At 42.6% G+C, this 20,232-nt stretch overlaps 2 protein-coding genes across 6 annotated transcripts in view; one reads left to right on the plus strand and one right to left on the minus strand.

Moving 5' to 3' along the window:
- BEND6 (BEN domain containing 6) overlaps positions 1-3,296 on the minus strand; it is a 59,912-nt gene extending 56,616 nt beyond the window's left edge. The window contains exon 1 of one of the 2 annotated variants that reach the window (XM_036318496.1): positions 2,716-3,284. The gene's annotated coding sequence lies outside the window, so the exon portion shown is untranslated. Of the gene's footprint in view, positions 1-2,715 lie in introns of both variants that reach the window. The other variant, XM_036318497.1, reaches the window with a different exon arrangement.
- Positions 3,297-3,525: 229 nt separating this feature from the next.
- Positions 3,526-20,232, plus strand: part of DST (dystonin) — a 436,322-nt gene continuing 419,615 nt past the window's right edge. For 2 of the 4 annotated variants that reach the window (XM_036318478.1, XM_036318495.1), the window contains exons 1-2: positions 3,527-3,759; positions 4,334-4,368. In XM_036318478.1, coding sequence (XP_036174371.1) covers positions 3,579-3,759; positions 4,334-4,368 — 216 coding nt within the window. In that variant the 5' untranslated portion in view covers positions 3,527-3,578. Of the gene's footprint in view, positions 3,760-4,333; positions 4,369-20,232 lie in introns of all 4 variants that reach the window. The other 2 variants (XM_036318479.1, XM_036318489.1) reach the window with 2 other exon arrangements.

Raw genomic sequence — 20,232 nt, forward strand, 5'->3', positions numbered from 1 at the left:
TTATATGTATTATATACTGTATTCTTACAGTAAAGTAAGCTAAAGAGATGAAAATGTTAAGAAAATCATAAGATAAGATACATTTTCAGTATTTATTTTTTTAAATTTCAGGTATAAGTGGACCCTCACAGTTCAAACCTGTGTGATTAAAGGGTCAACTATAGCTCTTCAGCTCTGACTGAGGGGGTGGGGCATGCTGAGTCAGGGGAAAAGAAGTAAGATGCTCCATTTTGGCCTGGCGTCTAAGGCATGTTCTTCAGCCTGACTTTACCCTCAATAACGTTAATATTTTAATTTCCTTTTGGTTCCTTGTGTGTGTTCTCAACAGATCATCTTCTACACACCTGGTATGAAACTCTCTGTTATTTTCCCCAACTCACCATCTTCTCTTGGGTGATAGTGCTAACTCAATATCAAAAAAAGTCAAAAAAAATTATATATACTTTTCCATTTTGATTTTTCATTTCTTGGGATGAAAGATTTGGTCAAAAGCCTTCCTCCTCCATCTCTATCCCAAAACATTAAATTTTTGTGACTTCAATAAAATGTCAATTATTCTTTAAAAATGAAAACCTGGCAGAAAGAAAAGGTATGACTTCTACTAAATTAACTTCCAAAAAGGATTGATTAGTTGATTCAATATTTATTGAATTCCACAATGCACCAGGCATCACAGAAACGCGCAGAAAGAAGCAATTAATAACATGACATTATTTGGAGAAGGAAGTGATAAATTAGCAGCAAACAAATCAGAAAATAACAATAGAACCTAAGTACTAAATTATTTTAATGATTTGGTTTGCTTATTATTAGTATCCTTGAGGTAACAAATGGAAAGAACAGAAATGAATGCATCTAAAAAGAAATATCTATAATCCTACCGCACGGCAGTTAAGCATTTGCCTGCCAAAAGAGATAAACGATGTTCTTGTGTGCATGTGAAACTTATAAATGGCTGCAGCGAGACTCAGGATGATAACAATTGTGCTAAAGTAATAGCTCAGAAAACCATAATTGCTAGTTAGTTGCTTTTTGTTGTAAAAGTGCAGAGTCTGGGGCAAACTGGTTAGTGTGCTGTGTTTGTGGTCTTAGACATGTTTCAAAGATATTTAGGCCATTTCAGACGACTCACGAATTTTAGCTACTGAGAAGTATAACGTAAAGATGACCTTCCTAAATTCTCAGTTGTGTCTCCCAATGTTTGCAGAAAGTTAATTCAGCTTTGTTGTTTTAAATTACTCCACTAGGCTACTGTGCGTCGAGACAGTAAAGAATTCTTCCTTTCCTGATGTGCCACACATTTCTGGCTCTCGGGATTCTCTTCAGTAACCCCTACACAATGGACAGGAACGCAGTCTCTCACTGCAGTGGGCTGCAGTATCAAGAAGCCTTTCAGAAAAGTGCACATGATGCAGTGCTACCTGTCAGCCGGTGTCCCAGGTGCCTAGGAAGCCTCTCCGGACTTGTGCAGCCTACACTCTGCCATTCAACATTCCCACCTTATACAGCCTCTGCAAGTGAGGTCCTGCAACCCCCAACTGAGATGCAGTATATCAACAACTTGAATGTTCATTTTGTTTTTGGAAACAAGTCGTAAGTAAAAAAACTTCATCCATTGTTTCCCACGTTTATGAATCTGGCATTTAAGACATGTATTAGGCAATGCCTTTTTGAGTTCCCTTTAATGCTTACACACGGTAATATGTTAAAATGGAAAAGAACATCAATGGTTAAGCTTTTATGCAGAGATGTACAATTGATTTTGTATCATTAGGAAACAGCGATATTGAGATCCTTCAAGCAAATAACAAAACCTAAGCATTGTCATGGATTCTTGGCTTTTCAGAATTTTACAAATTACTTTTTTTTTTTAATGACACAATTCCTTCCGTCTCTTAAATATTCCGAAGAGTCCACCTTAGCAGTTATTAGAAACACCACAAATGCAGTAATGTGTTACCTTGCCATTATAATCACTGCTTTCTTATGCAAGTAAATAAAACAAACAAAACCCAGCTCCACACAGCACTGCCTTGGGAGCAGCAAAAGCCGCGCGGGGTACCGCACCGGGCCTGCCGGTGGGCCAGGGCAGCGAGATGCCGCAGACCGCAGACTGCGGCAGCAGCGGAGGCTTTCTGGCCGGGTGGTGGTGGCCGAGCACGGGAAGGCGCAGTGCAGCACACCCGCCATACCTTCTGCGTTGGCACTGCATCAGCGCCCACTGAAAAATCTCTCTCAGCCACCAACTACAATATACTTTTTGTTGGTTTTTAAAAAAAATGGGAGGGGCAAGAGGGAGAGAAGAGGTAATGTGTGCACTTTGTGTGACAGATCATTATTTCTTCACATTCCCTAAAAAATTTCTCCAAATATTTACCAGCCAATCCCAACTTCTTTCATCTGGCAGTTCCCTAAATCTGAAATTGCCTCTCCCTTGCAAGTGCATCAAATGAGTCAGATTTTACGGTAAACGCAAGGATACCAAGAGGCTCTAAAGTGCCCATTTCTCGGTTGCGGAAATTGCACCAAGTTTGGGTGGTGGAACCGTTCACGTCTGCGGATCGGAGCGTTCAACTGGGGAGCGCTCCCAGGTAGAAGGGGGTGGAGACAGGTGGGCCTCCCGTTCTTGGAGGACCCCAATTCCCAGGGAAGGCCCTTCCCGGTGTTCACGCTTGAGCGTGCGAGGAACCCTCCCTCCCGCAAGCAATAGCTCACCCGGCAGCATCTTCCAAAGCCCCAACATCGGGGCGGGGAGCGGGGAGACGGGAGGGTAGGGGGCAGCACCGCCTGGAGGCTCCCTCCGCGCCTTGCGGTTTCCCCCCTGGCTCCTTGGCGCCCCCTGACGCCAGGCTCCCTGAAATTAGGCCAAGGGAGGCTGGACAGGCGGAGGCCCCAAGCGACGGGGAGCTTCGAGGCCCCTGGCTGGTGCACTCTCGGAAGGCGCGGACCGGCGGGCGGCCCCACAGGAGGGCGCTGGGCGCTCAGGCCCGAGCGCAGCCCGCGGCCGCCGCCGCCGCAGCCGCTGCAGCCATGTCCGCGCGCCCGCGCTGCCGCAGCCCGGCTGTGATGTCATCAGGCGAGCCCCCGCCACGGCGCCCCATTCCCGCCCCCCGCGGGCCGCCGCGGCTGCAGCCCGGCGCAGCGTCCCCGCCCCGACCCACGTGCGCCCGTCTTGGGGATGCCGAGGCTGGCGGCGGCCGTCAGACGATGCACGGGGCCCAGGTGGCCAAGGCGGCAGCGCTGCTCCTCCCCGCCCGCCGCGTCCCGGCGGGGCTGCGCCTGGGGGCTGCGCATGGACGGGGGCGGAGGCGCCTGGGGCGGGAGGAGAGAGGCTCTCCGCCGCCAAGTCCCAGCCTGGTCGCCGTCTGCTGAGTCATGGCCAGCGCTCCCCGCAGCCCTGGATCCGTCGCTTAGCGCGGGGCGCGCAGCCATTGGGCCGGGCGCGGGGCCGCGTGCGCCGGGCATGACGCGCTGATCCGCGCTCGCCCGTGCCCGCCGCTTCGGCGTGCGCCCAGCGCGGGTGCCTGTGCCGCCGCCCTCCAGCCCCGCCGCCCAGCGGCCCCCGCCTCGCCCGCACCATGATCGCCGCGGCTTTCCTGGTCTTGCTGAGACCCTACAGCATCCAATGCGCCCTCTTCCTCTTGTTGCTTCTGCTAGGCACCATCGCCACCATCGTCTTCTTCTGCTGCTGGCACCGCAAGCTCCAGAAAGGGAGGCATCCGATGAAATCGGTCTTTTCGGGTCGTTCCAGGAGCAGAGGTAAGACACGCCGCGTTTCTTCAGCCCGTTTGGAGAGTGACGCGCGGCTCGCTCGCTTTTGCGCCACTGCCCTTCGCTCCATCATTGCCCACTCCCCAGGCTGAGGACACCTATGGATTTAACGCCCCTCGCCCGTGTTGCCCTCGCCCCCTTCTTCCAATCTCCTGGGCTGGGCAAAGCACAGCGATGCCGAGTGCTGGGAGGAGAGGCATGGACGCAGATTCTTAGTGTCAGTTTGCTAAAGCCCCCGAGGGTAACCGGAGCGGAGTCTGGTGCTGCGGCAGCCTCCCTTCACCCATCCATCGCTTTCTTCATGGAGAGTTTCCGGCTCCTCAACTCCCCCAGAACTTTCCCTGAAACTTCTCATGTTGAAATCAGCTAGAGACGGATGGCCTAGTAACCTCCCCGCCCTACAGGATGCCCCCACTGAATTCGAGGCGTCGGGAATGTGCCTTCCCGACCCCTCGCCCCCCCCCCCCCCCGCCCCGCCTCGCGCCCAGGTAAGTCATCAGTTATTCGGCAGGTGAAGAACAGGGAGTTCAATGAAGTCTCATTTTTTCTCTTTTTTCCCCAGATGCTGTTATGAGATCTCACCACTTTCGTTCTGAGGTAATTTATTTAGCGCGCACGCTCAAGGTCAGAAGAAGTTCTCTTTCCAGAGTACCAATATTAATCATATGCGTGTTAAGAAACCGGTAGGGCATTGCATGGCGGGCATGCTGCCCCCAACCGAAGTAGTGCCCAGCGAACAGTTTTAGCAAATTTTGTGTGTAGTGGAGCCGCTGGACACGAGGGGGAAAGACAGCTTCTAAAAGCATTGCAGACCTTACAAAACTTAGCCTCGGGGTGGCTCTCAGCGTCCCGTACAATCTGTAATTTGACTGTGGAAGCTTCCTGGGTGCTGTCAGCTGGGGTCGTTGGCTCAGATATCCAGAGAAGAGCTTTTAGGAAGTTAGTGCAGAGCAATTTGGTCCCTATACATTTCATTTTAGACTTTTGGGTTTACATTGCTATTCACTGGTAAAGCTCTCCATGCTTTCTCGGGGCTATCTGATGGTTTTTGCAAAGTGACGGTGGTAGTGATCGGGCTTTATCAGGTCCTGTATGCTAGCCTCTACTCTCAAAATGTGGATTGTCCCTCCGTGAGCAGGTGGAAGGTGCAGAGAGTGGGTGGGACCCCTGCAGCACCAGCTCCACTGAAGATGGAAGGAAACAAAACAAACAAAAACATCAGCTCCACTCCCGCCCCCCCCCCCCCCCCCCCAGCATTTCTGTATGAGTTTCCAGGCCAACCCCACTTAGTGTGAGAGATTTCCCCCTTTTTTTCCGGAGCATTTCACACAGCCAGGCTTGGAGGTTCCTGGCCTCACTGCTTGTTCTGGTTTATTCATCTTAGCAAACTTCATAGTCACACACCCTCCATTTACTTGTCATTTCCCTGAGAAGTTATTTCACATCTCATTTCACTAGTTAATCAGATGTTTTATTGCACCCTAGGTGTTTTATTGGACTCTGGTTGTTTGAAAGCTTTAACTGCATTATTATAACAGCATTCTAATGCCCAAAGAGCAGTTCTACTGCATGTAGCCCTGGAGGTTGAAAACGCTGTGCTCAATTTAGGATACTTAAGAGACTAAATTAACCAATCAGATAATCAGACAGTGCATTCCTGGCTTTACACTAACTAGCAGTGTGGTGCTGGGAAACTCACTTAGTTTCTCAGCACCTCAGTTTCCCCATCTGTAAAATAGGCCTAATAGTACTGACAAGGTTGTAGGGGGAAGATTTGGGGTTTACAAGTAATTATGTGAGAAACCCCAATTAGCCCTGCTGGTGTGGCTCAGTGGTTGAGCATAGACCCATGAGCCAAGAAGTTCCTGGTTTGATTCCTGGTCTGGGCACAAGCCTGGGTTTCAGGCTCAATCCCCAGTAGGGGGTGGACAGGAGACAGCCAATCGATGTCTCTCTCTTATTGATGTTTCTCTCTCTCTATTCCTCTCCCTTCCTCTCTCTCTAAAAATGAATAAAAACATTTTTTGAAGTATTTTTTAAAAAAGAAAAAACCCACTTAGCTCATAGTAGGCATTCAATACTGGTTAGGTATTATTACATTTTGTAAAACTGAATTAAAAAATGTGTAAACATAAAAATCTGCAAGTTTTAAAGTCTTAATTAATTAATTCAAGTTTATGGGAAACAACACAAACGGTGTCTATCATGAAGCAACACTTGAATATCTAATTAATTTAATAGAATTAATCTAATAGAAAATTTAGGATTTTGATTTTAAAAAGATATATACAGTTCCATTCAAGTAAGTGATAGAACAAGAATAATAATCCTGTTATGGTTTTTTTTAAGACTCCTATTTATTTTAAATATATTTTTATTGATTTTAGAGAAGAAGGGAGAGTGATAGAGAGAAACATCAATGATGAGAGGAAATCATTGATCAGCTGCCTCCTGCTTGTCCCCTACTGGGGATTGAGCCTGCAACCCGGGCATGTGCCCTTGACTGGAATCTAACCTGGGACCCTTCAGTCCACTGAGCCAAACCAGCTAGGCCTGATATGGGTTATTGTATTTGCCATCAGGTATTTCAGCTAAAGCACAAATAGAAAAAAATGAAATAGAACTGTGTCTTGGTTAGTTATCTTGCAGTTAACTAAATATTTGTCCCAATCTTGCATTTAGTTAGGAATGCTGGGACCAGTTGTTTAATGCCTTAACTTGTTTCACAAGAACACTGGCACAGTCTGACATCCTGTGGAGACTTCATATTGTCTCATCTGCTAACCTGTGAGCTCCTTGAGGGCATGGACCTTATCTCTCTTGTGTAGGGGTGTATCCCCCCTGCCTGGTAGAGTGGGTTCTTAAGAAATATTTATTGAATGAATGAAAAATTCTTCAGGGGTGGCAGTTCCCATAACTGGACAAATAGAACTCTCAGAGTTGGGCAGAAAATAAAAATGCACATTCTCAGGACATTGCTCAGAATCCAACATTTGCTGAATCTCTTATTTGATCTTTCTAGGCTTTTAAAAAATTGGAGTTTGTATTAAAAATGTGAGTCACTAATTATAATAAAGTAGATTTGGTTAATTTTTTTTTTCTCCTCAGAAAATCAAATGGAAAATTAGCTTAATTTGTTGATGGGCTACCTGTGTTCCTTTTTGTACCAAGTTCCACCGATAAACTACTCTAAGAATGTTATTTTATAAGTGAAAATCCTGAGACTCTGTTTCATGAGAATGCCATATTTCATCACTGTTTTATGTTTACCACAAATAAAACATTTTCCCTAAAAGGTAACGTAGGGAATTTTTTTTCCTTTTCCCTTTCTATTAGAATGCCATTTCCTGTGGAATGTTCTCCTTGAGAAATACCTCTGAAGTTTTTGGGTATTAAAAAATTAGAATGATATTCTTATTGCCTTTTAGCAGTAGTTGCTGCAGAATAATTAACGATCAAAGAAACTTTTCATTTTCTGACAAGTCATAATCATATTGAAGTAAGAATTCAGTGTCTTTTTGTTCCTCATTCCAATCTCAGTAAGTAGATCATTCACGTTCAACATTTCCATAGTGTTCACGTGAGGAAAATGAGTTTAGGATCTGCTGACTCATTTGAAATGGAAAAAAGCTTTGGGAAAGCCCTTGAAACTCATGGAAGAAGTTCAGTTAGCACTTTACTGCTTTACTTGGCAGAGGATATTACTTCTGCTACCCACATGCCCAGCAAGGAGTCCCATTGGGCGGGAAATTTCAGGATGTTCCTTCCCAGATAGAGAAATACTTCTCCAGGGAGGAAAACCATGGCACTGGTTTGCTTTGGGGAAGTTCTGCAGCAGGGAAGAAAGCCACATCTCTCTCATCTGAGGAGCTCCAGCGGGTTCCTTAATGTGTGATCTGGGATGAGTTTCTCTCTATGCCTCAGTTCCCTCATCAATTAAGTGGAGATAATCCTAGAAACCCCCCGTGGGCAAGTTAGGTAAGATATCCAGCATCAGCCAGAGCTGGGTAGGGTCTCCATCATATTCACTGTGCTCACTCAGAACTCAAGGAGACTGATTTGAAAATAACTGCTTTGAATTCTGTAAGAGAAAGAGCTGTATGCAAACAGCTCCTAAACTAAGTACAGTCTCAAAGAGATATTTGCACACCCATGTTGATAGCAGCATTATTCTGAATTGCCAAGAGGTGGAAACAACCCAAGTGTCCATCAATGGATAAATGATAAACAAAACATGGCATATCCATGTAATGGAATATTATTCAGCCTTAAAAAGGGAAGGAAATTCTGACAGGTGCTACAGTGTAGATGAACTCTTCACTACATTGAATAAACACATTTCTCCAACTCAGGTTCTTCTTCTGGAAGCTAGAAATAAATAAGATAGACGCTGATAAGATGTTTTGGAACCATAACCACCACCAACCCTTTTTATTTTCACTTACTTGCAAACTTGTCTTTACTCGCTTTTTAATAATCCTCTAAATTTTAATAATTAACATATGAGAATGTGAAATTATTAATCCATCCAGCAAGTATAACCCTAATTCATTGACAGATAAAAAAGCCAATTAGATCAGCCCTAGCCAGTGGATGGAGCGTTGGCCTGTGGACTGGGGGGTCCCAGGTTCGGTTCTGGTCAAGGGCATGTACCTTGGTTGCGGGCACATCCCCAGTGGGGGGTGTGCAGGAGGCAGCTGGTCGATGTTTCTCTCTCATCGATGTTTCTAACTCTCTATCCCTCTCTCTTCCTCTCTGTAAAAATCAATAAAATATATTTTTAAAAAAAGCCAATTAGATCAATAGAAATATGGGTTTTGTGTATGCAGAGAGAGAAGTTGTACAGTGATTTAATTAAGTCCTAAATTGCTAATGAAGAGAAGTGAATGCACACTGATGTAGGACTCAGTCTAGAAACCAAAAGTTCGTTCTGTATCTAAGAAGCGCCCTTTTCCTCAGGATTTATAATGTTTTGTGCTGTGACATTATACAATGGTTAACTGTTACTCTAGATTCCTGTGGCGAAAATCAGGCAGTGACTATCCTGATTCTAAGGAAATTTCAGAAAGTGATACGGGTAATTGAGGTACCATTAGGTTACGAGAAAGAGTCTTGGGAGTACTTCAGTGGACTGAAGACAATGATAAGGCCCTTTGAGAATACCCAGAGTGAGCAGTGGTAAACGATCCCTATTCATCAGCTCAGCAGAATAAGGGAAGCCTTGTTTCATTGAAGTGGGGAGAAGAGTGTGTTTTATGTCTATCAGGATTTGAGTAAATGTCTTCACTTCCCATTTCAGGTAAAGGAACCCAAAGAGTTAACTCAAGTTAAGCAATTCCTGTAGAGTCACATAGCAAGATAAAGACTGAGTAAGACAAGAATTCCCTGGCTACTGTTTGGTCTGCCCATAGTGTTTAACTGCCACTCACAGCTAAGAGACTAATATGCCTGAAATTCTTTAAAAAATTTTTTTTTTTAAATTTTATTTTAGAGAGGAAGGGAGAGGGAGAAAGAGAGAGAAACATCAATGATGAGAGAGAATCATTGGTTGGCTGCCTCCGGCATGTCCCCTACTGGGGATTGAGCCCACAACCCGGGCATGTGCCCTTGATTGGAATCAAACTCCGGACCCTTCAGTCCGCAGGCTGACGCTCCATCCACTGAACCAAACCAGCTAGGGCTGAAATTCTTAATGAAAGAGAGAAGCTAAGTTGAGTGCATTTTTAATGGACATTTCTTACAAAGTTGAATAGGCAACTGCTTTAGGACTTTCAGTGTTTATTCACATTCTCTTAAAAGGATGGTCCACACAAACCCTATTGGCCTCATTATATTCCCAGTGTCCCTGTACCACACCATGGTAGAATGCTCAGTGAAATAACCACATTTCACAGCTTCTCATTACATTTATACTTTCATTACAAATTACTTAATTTAATGGATTAGAAAAAAATGAGAGTTTGTCATTTAGTTATCTTTTACCATTAGGTTATCTTTACAAATTCTTTTCCTAGAGTTAAATTTCAGGTCTAAATTAATTTGTGCTAATTAAATTAGTTGTAATTTGAACTCTACACATATAGTGTTCATTTAGCGTCACTCAATTATTTTCACAATAAACACTTTTTTAAAAAAAATTACATACGAGGTTCGATGTTAGATACAGGGCTAACAAAGGGTCTGAGGTATAGACCATGCCCTTGATGATTAGTTCTAGGTCACTCCCAATATCAGTGCTGAAATTTTATAGTTACTGGTTTCTTCTGTTACGGTAACTGAACTGCTGTGCTCTTTCCAACTATGAGTCACAAATGTGACGAGAACATTAGAGGCCGAGGTGTATAAGTACAGCCAATATATTTGTATAACATCCACCCTATTCACAGAGGTTTATTACACCAGGGTCACTACTACCATATAATTTGCCCTTTAGCTACGTAGTGACAAAACAGAATGCTGGAAGGAATAAACAAAAGAAGGAAGGGGGAAAAACACTTATTTTCATGCATCCAAACGGATTAAATGCGTTAGATGAATGTTGAAATAAAAGCTTTTCTAGAGAAGTTTGACTCTTTGTCTAACGATAAGATTCAACAATGACTCCTTTTGAGATTTGGATTACAAAATATAACCAGGCTGACAAAGACAGGTATTGGCTTAATGAAAGGAATACAGGAATTAAGTCCAAAAATCCTGATTTTGGGTTCCAGCCCTGCTGTTAACTAACTGTGATTTTGGTCAAGTCTCTTAGTGTCTCCAAGACTTCTGTTTGGTGTCCTTACTGGTAACATGAAGATGATCTCTGAAGCACCTTCCAGAAGTTTCAGGCCACGTTTCTGATATGTGCAAAAGCACCATGCTAAAAAGGCGTTTGTAAAACATGATTCCTGCCTTCTAGGAGCATAAGGCAGACAAAGATAAAAATATAACTAGCTTAAGTACAAAGCAACAAATTACATGTGCAATAGGAATGGTTGGAATAGTTCTGATGAAATAATTGCTTCTAGCCGATGCGATCAGAGAAGGCTTCCGAGAAGAGGTGATGTTTATGCTGAAGCTTGGGTTTGGGTAGTTCTAGCTAGACAAAGAGAGAATGAGAGCAACACCCCTAGGCCCGCAGAATGGCATGAAAATACACACAGATTTAGGAAGGCATGCCTGTTTTCAGAGCTCAGAATACACCAATATGATTAGAATAAAGGGTTCTTGATATTGCATAAGTAGGTTCCAACTACAATAAAAATAATTTTTGTATACTACTTGACAGTTGACAAAAGCCTTTGACATAACATTTGATTTGAGGGTACCTGCTATGAGCCCCTTTTTAAAAATTAAGTTTATTGGGGTGACATTGGTTAATTGGATCATATAGGTCTCAGATATGGATTTCCACATTACAAGATCTGTATGTTGCACTGTCTGCCACCACCCAAAGTCATATCACTTTCCTGTCATCAGATGAGCTCTTCCAAGAGAAGCAAAATTTGCCTACTTCTTTTCTAGCACTGTGGCACTCTTTTTTTTTCCGCTCTGAAGGAAAATGCAGAGTTGTGGCCTCTGCTGTAGTGTGGAGGGCCTGGGAACATGATTCACTGTGGGTCTTTCTGGTCACCCGAGGCTGCACTTTGGCAGGATACCATGTTTTTCAGGTCCAACACACAAGCATCACTGGGTTTTATTTTGACTAAAAACAGCATATGTCCAGGGATTTGTGACAACCTGCTCATATGTTCAGTGTTCAATACAAATCCTCGTGCAAAGTATAATAAGTTTTCAGGTATTTCATTATGTACAAGGCCATTTCTATCAGCTTTGAAATACTTTACATTTTTATAAAGTATTTGAAATGTGTCTATATTTAAACTTCTTCCTTGAAAATTCCTGTTGCACAAGAATTAGTCTAAATGTTTACACCCTCCTCAGATCCTCTAGCCTACTTCTCCACCCTCAGCCAGTGACCTTTGTCTCTTAACTCACAGTGAACATCAGTGCCATCAGGTAACAGCACCATACATTTCTTGCCCCTAAAAACTAAATGGCATCGTAAACTTCCCTCCCAGTCCAATGGAAAATTCATTTGTCCTCTGTGCTAATAGTTTATGCTTATGTTGTGAAAAATTTTTTTTCATCTCTTGGGGGATGATGTTCCATTAGTCCTTCCATCCTCATTTATCTGCCATTGTGCCCTCTCTGTGGGCTCCTTTCCCTTATATATAAATGTCATACATGCTTCCTTTTGAAAACCACAATACGAACCTCTCTATACCATCAGCTCTTCTCTTGGCAAGAGAAGTTTCCTGAAAAGGCTTTTATTTGTCACCTCCTATTCCTCACCTCTCATTCACTCCTCACCTTTATAACTGAGCTTCTGCTGCTACTGCTATTTAAAGTCACTTAAGCGCTGCCATCGTGACTCAGTGGTTGAGCATCGACCTATGAACCAGGAGGTCACGGTTCGATTCCCGGTCAATGCACCTGGGTTGCGGGCTCGATCCCCAGTGGGTGTGCAGGAGGCAGCCGATCAATGATTCTCTCTTATCATTGATGTTTCTGTCTCTCCCTCTCCCTCTCTGAAAGAAAAAAATAGACACACACAACAAAACCCTGTCTTTCAGAAAGCTTACATTTAAAAAATAAATAGTCACTTAGGCTCCTCTGTGATTTCTAAATTTCCAAATCAAGTATATCAGTCTTTTTTTTTTTTTTTTAGGTTTTTATAGTTTTGGGATTTGAGTTTTTTATAATTAAATCTTTATTGTTCAGATTATTACAGTTGTTACTCTTTTTTCCCCCCATAGCTCCCCTCCACCCGGTTCCCATCCCACCCTCTGCCCTTACCTCCGCCTGTGCCCTGCACTGTCCTCATCCATAGGTGTACGATTTTTGTCCAGACTCTTCCCGTACCCCCACACCCCTTTCCCCCCGAGAATTGTCAGTCCACTTCCTTTCTATGCCCTGATTCTATTATATTCACCAGTTTATTCTGTTCATCAGGTTATTTATTCACTTGATTTTTAGATTCATTGTTGATAGATATGTATTTGTTGCTCATAATTTTTATTTTTACCTTTTTCTTCTTCTTCCACTTCTTAAAGGATACCTTTCACCATTTCATATAATACTGGTTTGGTGGTGATGAACTCCTTTAGCTTTTTCTTATCTGTGAAGCTCTTTATCTGACCTTCATTTCTGAATGATAGCTTTGCTGGGTAAAGTACTCTTGGTTGTAGGTTCTTGCTATTCATCACTTTGAATATTTCTTGCCACTCCCTTCTGGCCTGCATAGTTTCTGTTGAGAAATCAGCTGACAATCGTATGGGTACTCCCTTGTAGGTAACTAACTGTTTTTCTCTTGCTGCTTTTAAGATTCTGTCTTTGTCTTTTGTTCTTGGCATTTTAATTATGATGTGTCTTGGTGTGGTCCTCTTTGGATTCCTTTTGTTTGGGGTTCTCTGCGCTTCCTGGACTTGTAAGTCTATTTCTTTCACCAGGTAGGGGAAGTTTTCTGTCATTATTTCTTCAAATAGGTTTTCAAAATCTTGCTCTCTCTCTTCTTCTGGCACCCCTATAATTCGGATGTTGGTACACTTGAAGTTGTCTCAGAGGCTCCTTACACTATCTTCATACTTTGGGATTCTTTTTTCTTTTTGTTTTTCTGGTTGGGTGTTTTTTGCTTCTTCGTATTTCAAATCTTTGACTTGATTCTTGCAATCCTCTAGTCTGCTGTTGGATCTCTGTATAATATTTTTTATTTCAATCAGTGTATGCTTAATTTCTAGTTGGTCCTTTTTCATATCCTCGAGGGTCTCACTAGATTTCTTGAGGGTGTCACTAAATTTATCGGTGGTTTCTGGAGAATTCTTGAAAAACCTTATAACCGTGGTTTTGAACTCTATATCCAGTAGTTTGCTTTCCTCCATTTCTGTCATTTGTGACTTGTTTCTTTGTCTCCGCATTTTGGCTGCTTCCCTGTGTTGATAGAGTGGCTTTCTGTGCTAGGTGTCCATAGGGCCCAGTGGCTCAGCTTCCCCAATTACCTGAGGTGTTTACTCTTGGTGCACCCCTTTGTGGGCTTTGTGCACAGTCTTGTTGTAGTTAAGCCTTGATTGTTGTAGGTATCACTGGGAGGAATTGACCTCCAGGCCAATTGGCTGTGAGAATCAGCTATGTCTATGGTGGGAGAACTTCTGTGCTGGAGACACCCTTCTGGACCAAGACTTGCTTCAGTGGGGCTTTGGTGCTCACTGAATCTGCCCCCTGAGTGTGTCCCTTATGGATCTGAGGAGTTGTAATCTGGGTGATCCCACTCTGACCACTGGGTACACTGGCTCTAGGATCTCTAAGGAGGTGCTAATTTAGCCTCTGCCTGAGGCTACCCAGCAGGAGCTACGGAGAGATCTGCAGATTCCTCTTCCTTGTTTGGGGTTTGGAGGTGCCCAGATGAGGCCCAGCTGTGAAGCAATGCAAGCTGCTGTGGGGCCTTGGGTCTTTTTTGGATGTTCTGGGTCTCTCTGACCCAGCTGCAGTTTGTTAGGTAATTTTAGATTGCAAAAGGCCAGGCCATTCATATGCCAAAGCCTCTATGCACAGCTTGGGTAGGGCAGGGTCTCAGGGAATCAACAGGGCAGAGCAAACAGCTATGGCTGATCCTCAGCCCTGCCCTAAGAGGCCCTGGGTCTCAGTGTCCCTTGGTAATCCCCGCAAGCACCTCTGAGAGAAAGCCGCCCTTGAGTTCCGCCTCCTGCCAGACAGTCCAGTTTCTCACCACATGAGTCTGGGTCCCCAGAGACTCACCTAGAACTGGAGTTCAGGGCCATCAGGAGCTTGTGTCTCCCTCCCGATTGAAAAAGACAACCGTGTCCTCAGTTGCCAGCCCTTTCCATGTGTGCCTCCGTACCTCTGCACTTTACTTCCGCACCTCCTCTGAATCTCAGTGTGCTTTTCTCTTTCCTTCTAGTTGTAGAATTTCCACTCAGCCAGTCTTCCTGTGGTTCCGGTTGATGTCCGTTTTGTCCTTTAGTTGTATTTTTGAAGTGTTTGTGTGAGGCAGCAATTTCAAGAGTTTATCTATGCCGCCATCTTGGTTTTTCTCCAAGTATATTAGTCTTTACATAATTTATACTGTTGGCCACAGATTGCTTCTTGAAACTCTTCCAGGTTTTTGGATAATACTTTCTTATAAAATATATCCATCTTCTCCTTTTTTTAAAATATGCTTTTATTGATTTCAGAGAGGAAGGGATAGGGAGAAAGGGATAGATACATCAATGATGAGAGAGAATCATTGACTGGCTGTCTCCTGCATGCCCACCACTGGAGATAAAGCCTACAACACGGGCATGCGCCCTAACCAGGATTCAAATGGTGACCTCCTGGTTCATAGGCCGATGCTCAACCACTAAGCCAGTCTGGCCAGACATAAAATATATCTTTATTAAAAAATAATAATTTTATTGATTTCAGAGAGAGGAAGGGAGAGGGAGAGAGAGGAACAGCAATGATGAAAATCATTGATCAGCTGCTTCCTGTATGCCCCCCACAGGGGATGGAGCCCACAACGTGGCCATGTGCTCTAATGAGGAATTGAATCCTGACCTCCTGGTTCATGGGTTGACACTCAACCACAGAGCCACATCGGCCAGGATGGACAATACTTTCTTTACTCACCACCTTCCCCTTCTTTTCTGGTCATGTCTCCCTCTGTTCCTGTACAAGGTCTTCTTCCTACTTATATGTTGATATTCCCAAGGTCCTACCTTGGGCTTAATTTTTTAAAACAGCTTTATTGAGATATAATTCACAAACTATACAATTTACCTATTTAAAGTATATGTTTCAGTGCTTTTTAGTATATTTACAAGGTAGTGCCATCATCACAGAATTTCATTTGAAAACATTTTCATTATCCCCCAAAAGAAACTCAGTACTTGTATCAGTCACACACAAACACACACACACACACACACACACACACACACACACACACACCCCAACCCTAGGCAACAACTAATCTACTTTTTTTCTTAATAGATTTTTTGGGTTTCATTTTTGCTCAACCTGTTAAAGCTTTAATTGTGAGATCACATCATACTTACTGTTTTACCCCATATATAATGGTTACTCTGAAATCTGTATGTCAAATTCAGACTTCATCTTGACCTTCAGCTATAGAGACTCAATTGCTTTCTCCTTTCACATGATGTACCATGGGTATCTCAAGCTGAATGCTGAACTCATCATTCCCTCACCATATCTATCCCTGTTTGGGAGAATGGTACCAACCCCTTTACCCCTACAGTTGCTCAAACTAGAAATCTGAAAGATAGGACAGACCACCTTCTTATCCACTCTGCCCTGTCTTCTCTTTAAAATTTCTCTGGGATCTGACTTCCTTACTGTCCCCATTGTGGTTATCTTGGCTCAGGTCCTGTAATAAAACTCCAGACAAATCTCCCTGCTTCCCCATCCCCAATCCGTACACACTAATTTCATAAGGATCATTCCAAAATATAAATGAATTATTAAAACTTTTATCACTCATGGAGACATTCAGATTCAAGTAATCTCAGCATAAAGTGGGTTATTAATACGCAGGGATTTATATTCTCTTGTTGCAAGAAGTCTAGAGCTGCTGCTGGCTTTGCTTGAGCTGCTCTCCTGTGTCATTGCTAGTGTGTTAGGGATAATCCTGGCCTTTCCCTCCTGGTTGCAGGATGGCTGGCATGGTTCCAGACATCATGCCCAAGTTCAAGGAAGGAAGGAGGGGAAGGAGCAGAGCTGGCCAAGGAAGGATATTCATCAGAAAATCAAAAGCTTTGCTAGAAACCTTTCCAGTTAGATTTCTTCTTATAACTTGACAGGTCAGAACTGTGTCACAAGGCCACCTTTCACACTAGAGTGAAGCTTGGCATATGAGCTTTTCTTTTCCCGTCCGCAGTAGAGGTAGACAAGAAAGAAAGGGTTGGGTAAACCATATTCCTCTCCTAGTTGGTGGTGCCCTGGCCAGTGTGGCAAGGTGGTTAGAGTGTCGGCCAGCACACTAAAGGGTTTCAAGTTCAACTCCTGGTCAAGGGCAGGTACCTGGGTTGGGGCACGTGCGGGAGGCAACCAGTCTATGTGTCTCTCTCACATCCATGTTTCTCTCCCTCCCTCCCTCTCTTCCACTCTCTCTGAAATGCAATGGAAAAAATATCCTCAGGTGAGGATTAAGAATAATAATAAAATCCCTCAGTGGTTTCCCACTTCCTTCAAGGTAACGAAGGACAACCTTCTTAATATAACATCAGAGAGATCCATATACTGATGTCCTTGTGATAGTTCTAACCTAACCATTTGTTCATACTTGTAAGTGTCCAAATGGACCATGACCTTTTAGGATTATTATTTCCAACCGAGAAAACTTCCATTCCTCTTCCTTTTCTCTGCCCACTCACACCTAACAGCAGCAGCAGCAGCAGCAACAACAACAACAACAAAATATTTGGGCACAAAAGACTAACTCCTGCTCTTCCTTTAAAACCCGGCTCATAGGTCATCTCCTCCAGGACACTCTTTCAGCTCACTCCTCATAATCATAATTGAGGTTCTGGGTGTGTTTTTCTTTTCTTTTTTTTTTTTTGGTCTTTCCTACAAGATTGTATCTTGAAGGTAGTGTAAATCTTTAGTTTTTAGCTCAGTGTCTGGCACAGAGTGAAGCTTAGTAAATGTTCCCGGAATGGATGAATATTAAACATTTTCTACAAGTTAGCATAATTTTCAATTCTCATGGATTCTGTAACTTTCTAAATATTACTGTATCCTTCTTTTACTTAAAGGGAAAGAGACAGATGGTTTTCATTTTTTTATCTCAGACATACAGTTATGCCTTAGTTAGCATCCTATGGTTACTTAGAAAATACACAGATTCAGGCACTTTTGAAAAATGAGTTGAAAATTTCCCTGACATTTTTATTCATTATTGAAGAGATTTTCATACCTTGATGTGAGTTTTGAACAAAATTTTTAATATTTGTTTTTATCTTAGTTTATAATCTGAAAAAATCAATGTAAGTTTATTCTGAATTATCTTGTAACCAATTTACCTTATCACCACTATTGTCACCCAATTCTAGTGCCTGAATTTACATTTTGTTCACAATCACATTGGTATCAATTGGTATTGCTTTAACTGTCATGATCTTAAGAGAAAAGATCAGGGGCAATTTTAATGTGTAAATTATGCATTCATGGTGAGGGCCAAATGGTGTGCTTTGGTAATCTTTAGTAACTCGTTTTGAGACATGTGGTGTAGAATTTAAGTAAAAGAGCATCAAAAATGATAAATGTCAAGATAAGTAGAAAAAACAATTTTATTCCTTTTAATTAAAAAAATACATATAATTTTAAAGCACATATTATAACATTGTCTTGTGGGGTTTATAATATACATATTCTATAGTATGTATTATAGAATATGTTATAACATTCTATAATACATATTATAAAGAGAGATAAAGTTATACATTTGGCAGCTATAGTGTAGAGAAATACAGGGAAATAAATGAACTCCCTGCAGATTGCAAGGTTTCTACATTTTATATGAAATGGTGTATTAAAGCTTGAAGAAGGCATTAGAAACAACAACAATAATAAAAGCTTAATATGCTTATTAGACCAGACATCCTTCCAGACGTCCTTCCATCCTTCCAGACAAAGCCCAGGTCCCAGGTGCCTGCCAGTGGCCAGAGGGAGGGAAGCCTGGGTACCGGGTTCCAGAGGGGAAGGAAGGCCTACTCTTGCACGATTTTCGTGCATCAGGCCTCTAGTAAGTATATAAGTTATTTGATTTATCTCTTCTCATCCTTTTACCCCCACACCGAGGTATGTCAGTCTGTTCCATGCCTCCATGCTTCAGGCCTTATTTTGGTCAATTCATTTTGTGCATTAGATTCTACAGATAACTAGATGTTTGTCTTTCTCTGATGGGCTTATTACACTTAGCATAATAGTCTCCAAGTCCACCCAATGCTGCTTCAAAGGGTAAAAGATCCTTCTTTTTCATAGCTGCACAGGATTCCATTGTGTAAATGTACCACTGCTTTTTTATTCCTTCATTTACTGATGGGCACTTGGGCTGTTTCCAAATCTTAGCTATTATAAATAACATTGCTATGAGCATAGGGGTGCATATATTCTTTCTTACTGTTATTTAGTGGTTTTTAGGACATATTCCTAGAAGTGGGATCACTGGGTCTAAAGGCAGTTATATTTTTAATTTTTTGAGGAAACTTCCTACAGTTTTCCATAGTGGCTGCACCAATCGGGATTCCCACCAGCAGTGAACTAGTGTTCCCTTTTCTCTGCATCCTTACCAGCACTTGTTTGTTGATCTATTGATGATAGCCATTCTGACAGGTATGAGGTGATATATCATTGTGGTTTTTTTTTTTTTTTTTAAATTAAATCTTTATTGTTCAGATTATTACATTTGTTCCTCTTTTTTTTCCCCCCATAACTCCCCTCCTCCCAGTTCCCGCCCCACCCTCCGCCCTCACTCCCCACCCACTATCCTCATCCATAGGTGCATGATTTTTGTCCAGTCTCTTCCCGCATCTCCCACACCCCTTTCCCCCCCAGGAATAGTCAGTCCATTCCCTTTCTATGTCCCTGATTCTATTATAATCAACAGTTCATTCTGTTCATCAGATTATTTATTCACTTGATTCTTAGATTCACTTGTTGATAGATGCATATTTGTTGTTCATAATTTGTATCTTTACCTTTTTCTTCCTCTTCCTCTTCTTAAAGGACACCTTTCAGCATTTCATATAATCCTGGTTTGGTGGTGATGAACTCCTTTAGCTTTTCCTTATCTGTGAAGCTCTTTATCTGACCTTCAATTCTGAATGATAGCTTTGCTGGATAAAGTAATCTTGGTTGTAGGTTCTTGGTATTCATCACTTTGAATATTTCTTGCCACTCCCTTCTGGCCTGCAAAGTTTCTGTTGAGAAATCAGCTGACAGTCGTATGGGTATTCCCTTGTAGGTAACTGAGTTTCTTTCTCTTGCTGTTTTTAAGATTCTCTCTTTATCTTTTGCTCTTGGCATTTTAATTATGATGTGTCTTGGTGTGGTCCTCTTTGGATTCCTTTTGTTTGGGGTTCTCCGCGCTTCTTGGACCTGTAAGTCCATTTCTTTCACCAGGTGGGGGAAGTTTTCTGTCATTATTTCTTCAAATAGGTTTTCAATATCTTGCTCTCTCTCATCTTCTGGCACCCCTATAATTCTGATGTTGGTACGCTTGAAGCTGTCCCAGAGGCTCCTTACACTATGCTCGCATTTTTGGATTCTTTTTTCATTTTGCTTTTCCGGTTGGGTGTTTTTTGCTTCCTCGCATTTCAAATCATTGACTTGATTCTTGCGCTCCTCTGGTCTGCTGTCGGGAGTCTGTATAATATTCGTTATTTCAGTCCGTGTATGCTT

Source organism: Myotis myotis, unplaced genomic scaffold (genome assembly GCF_014108235.1).
Source record: "Myotis myotis isolate mMyoMyo1 unplaced genomic scaffold, mMyoMyo1.p scaffold_m19_p_7, whole genome shotgun sequence".
Lineage (NCBI taxonomy): Eukaryota > Metazoa > Chordata > Mammalia > Chiroptera > Vespertilionidae > Myotis > Myotis myotis.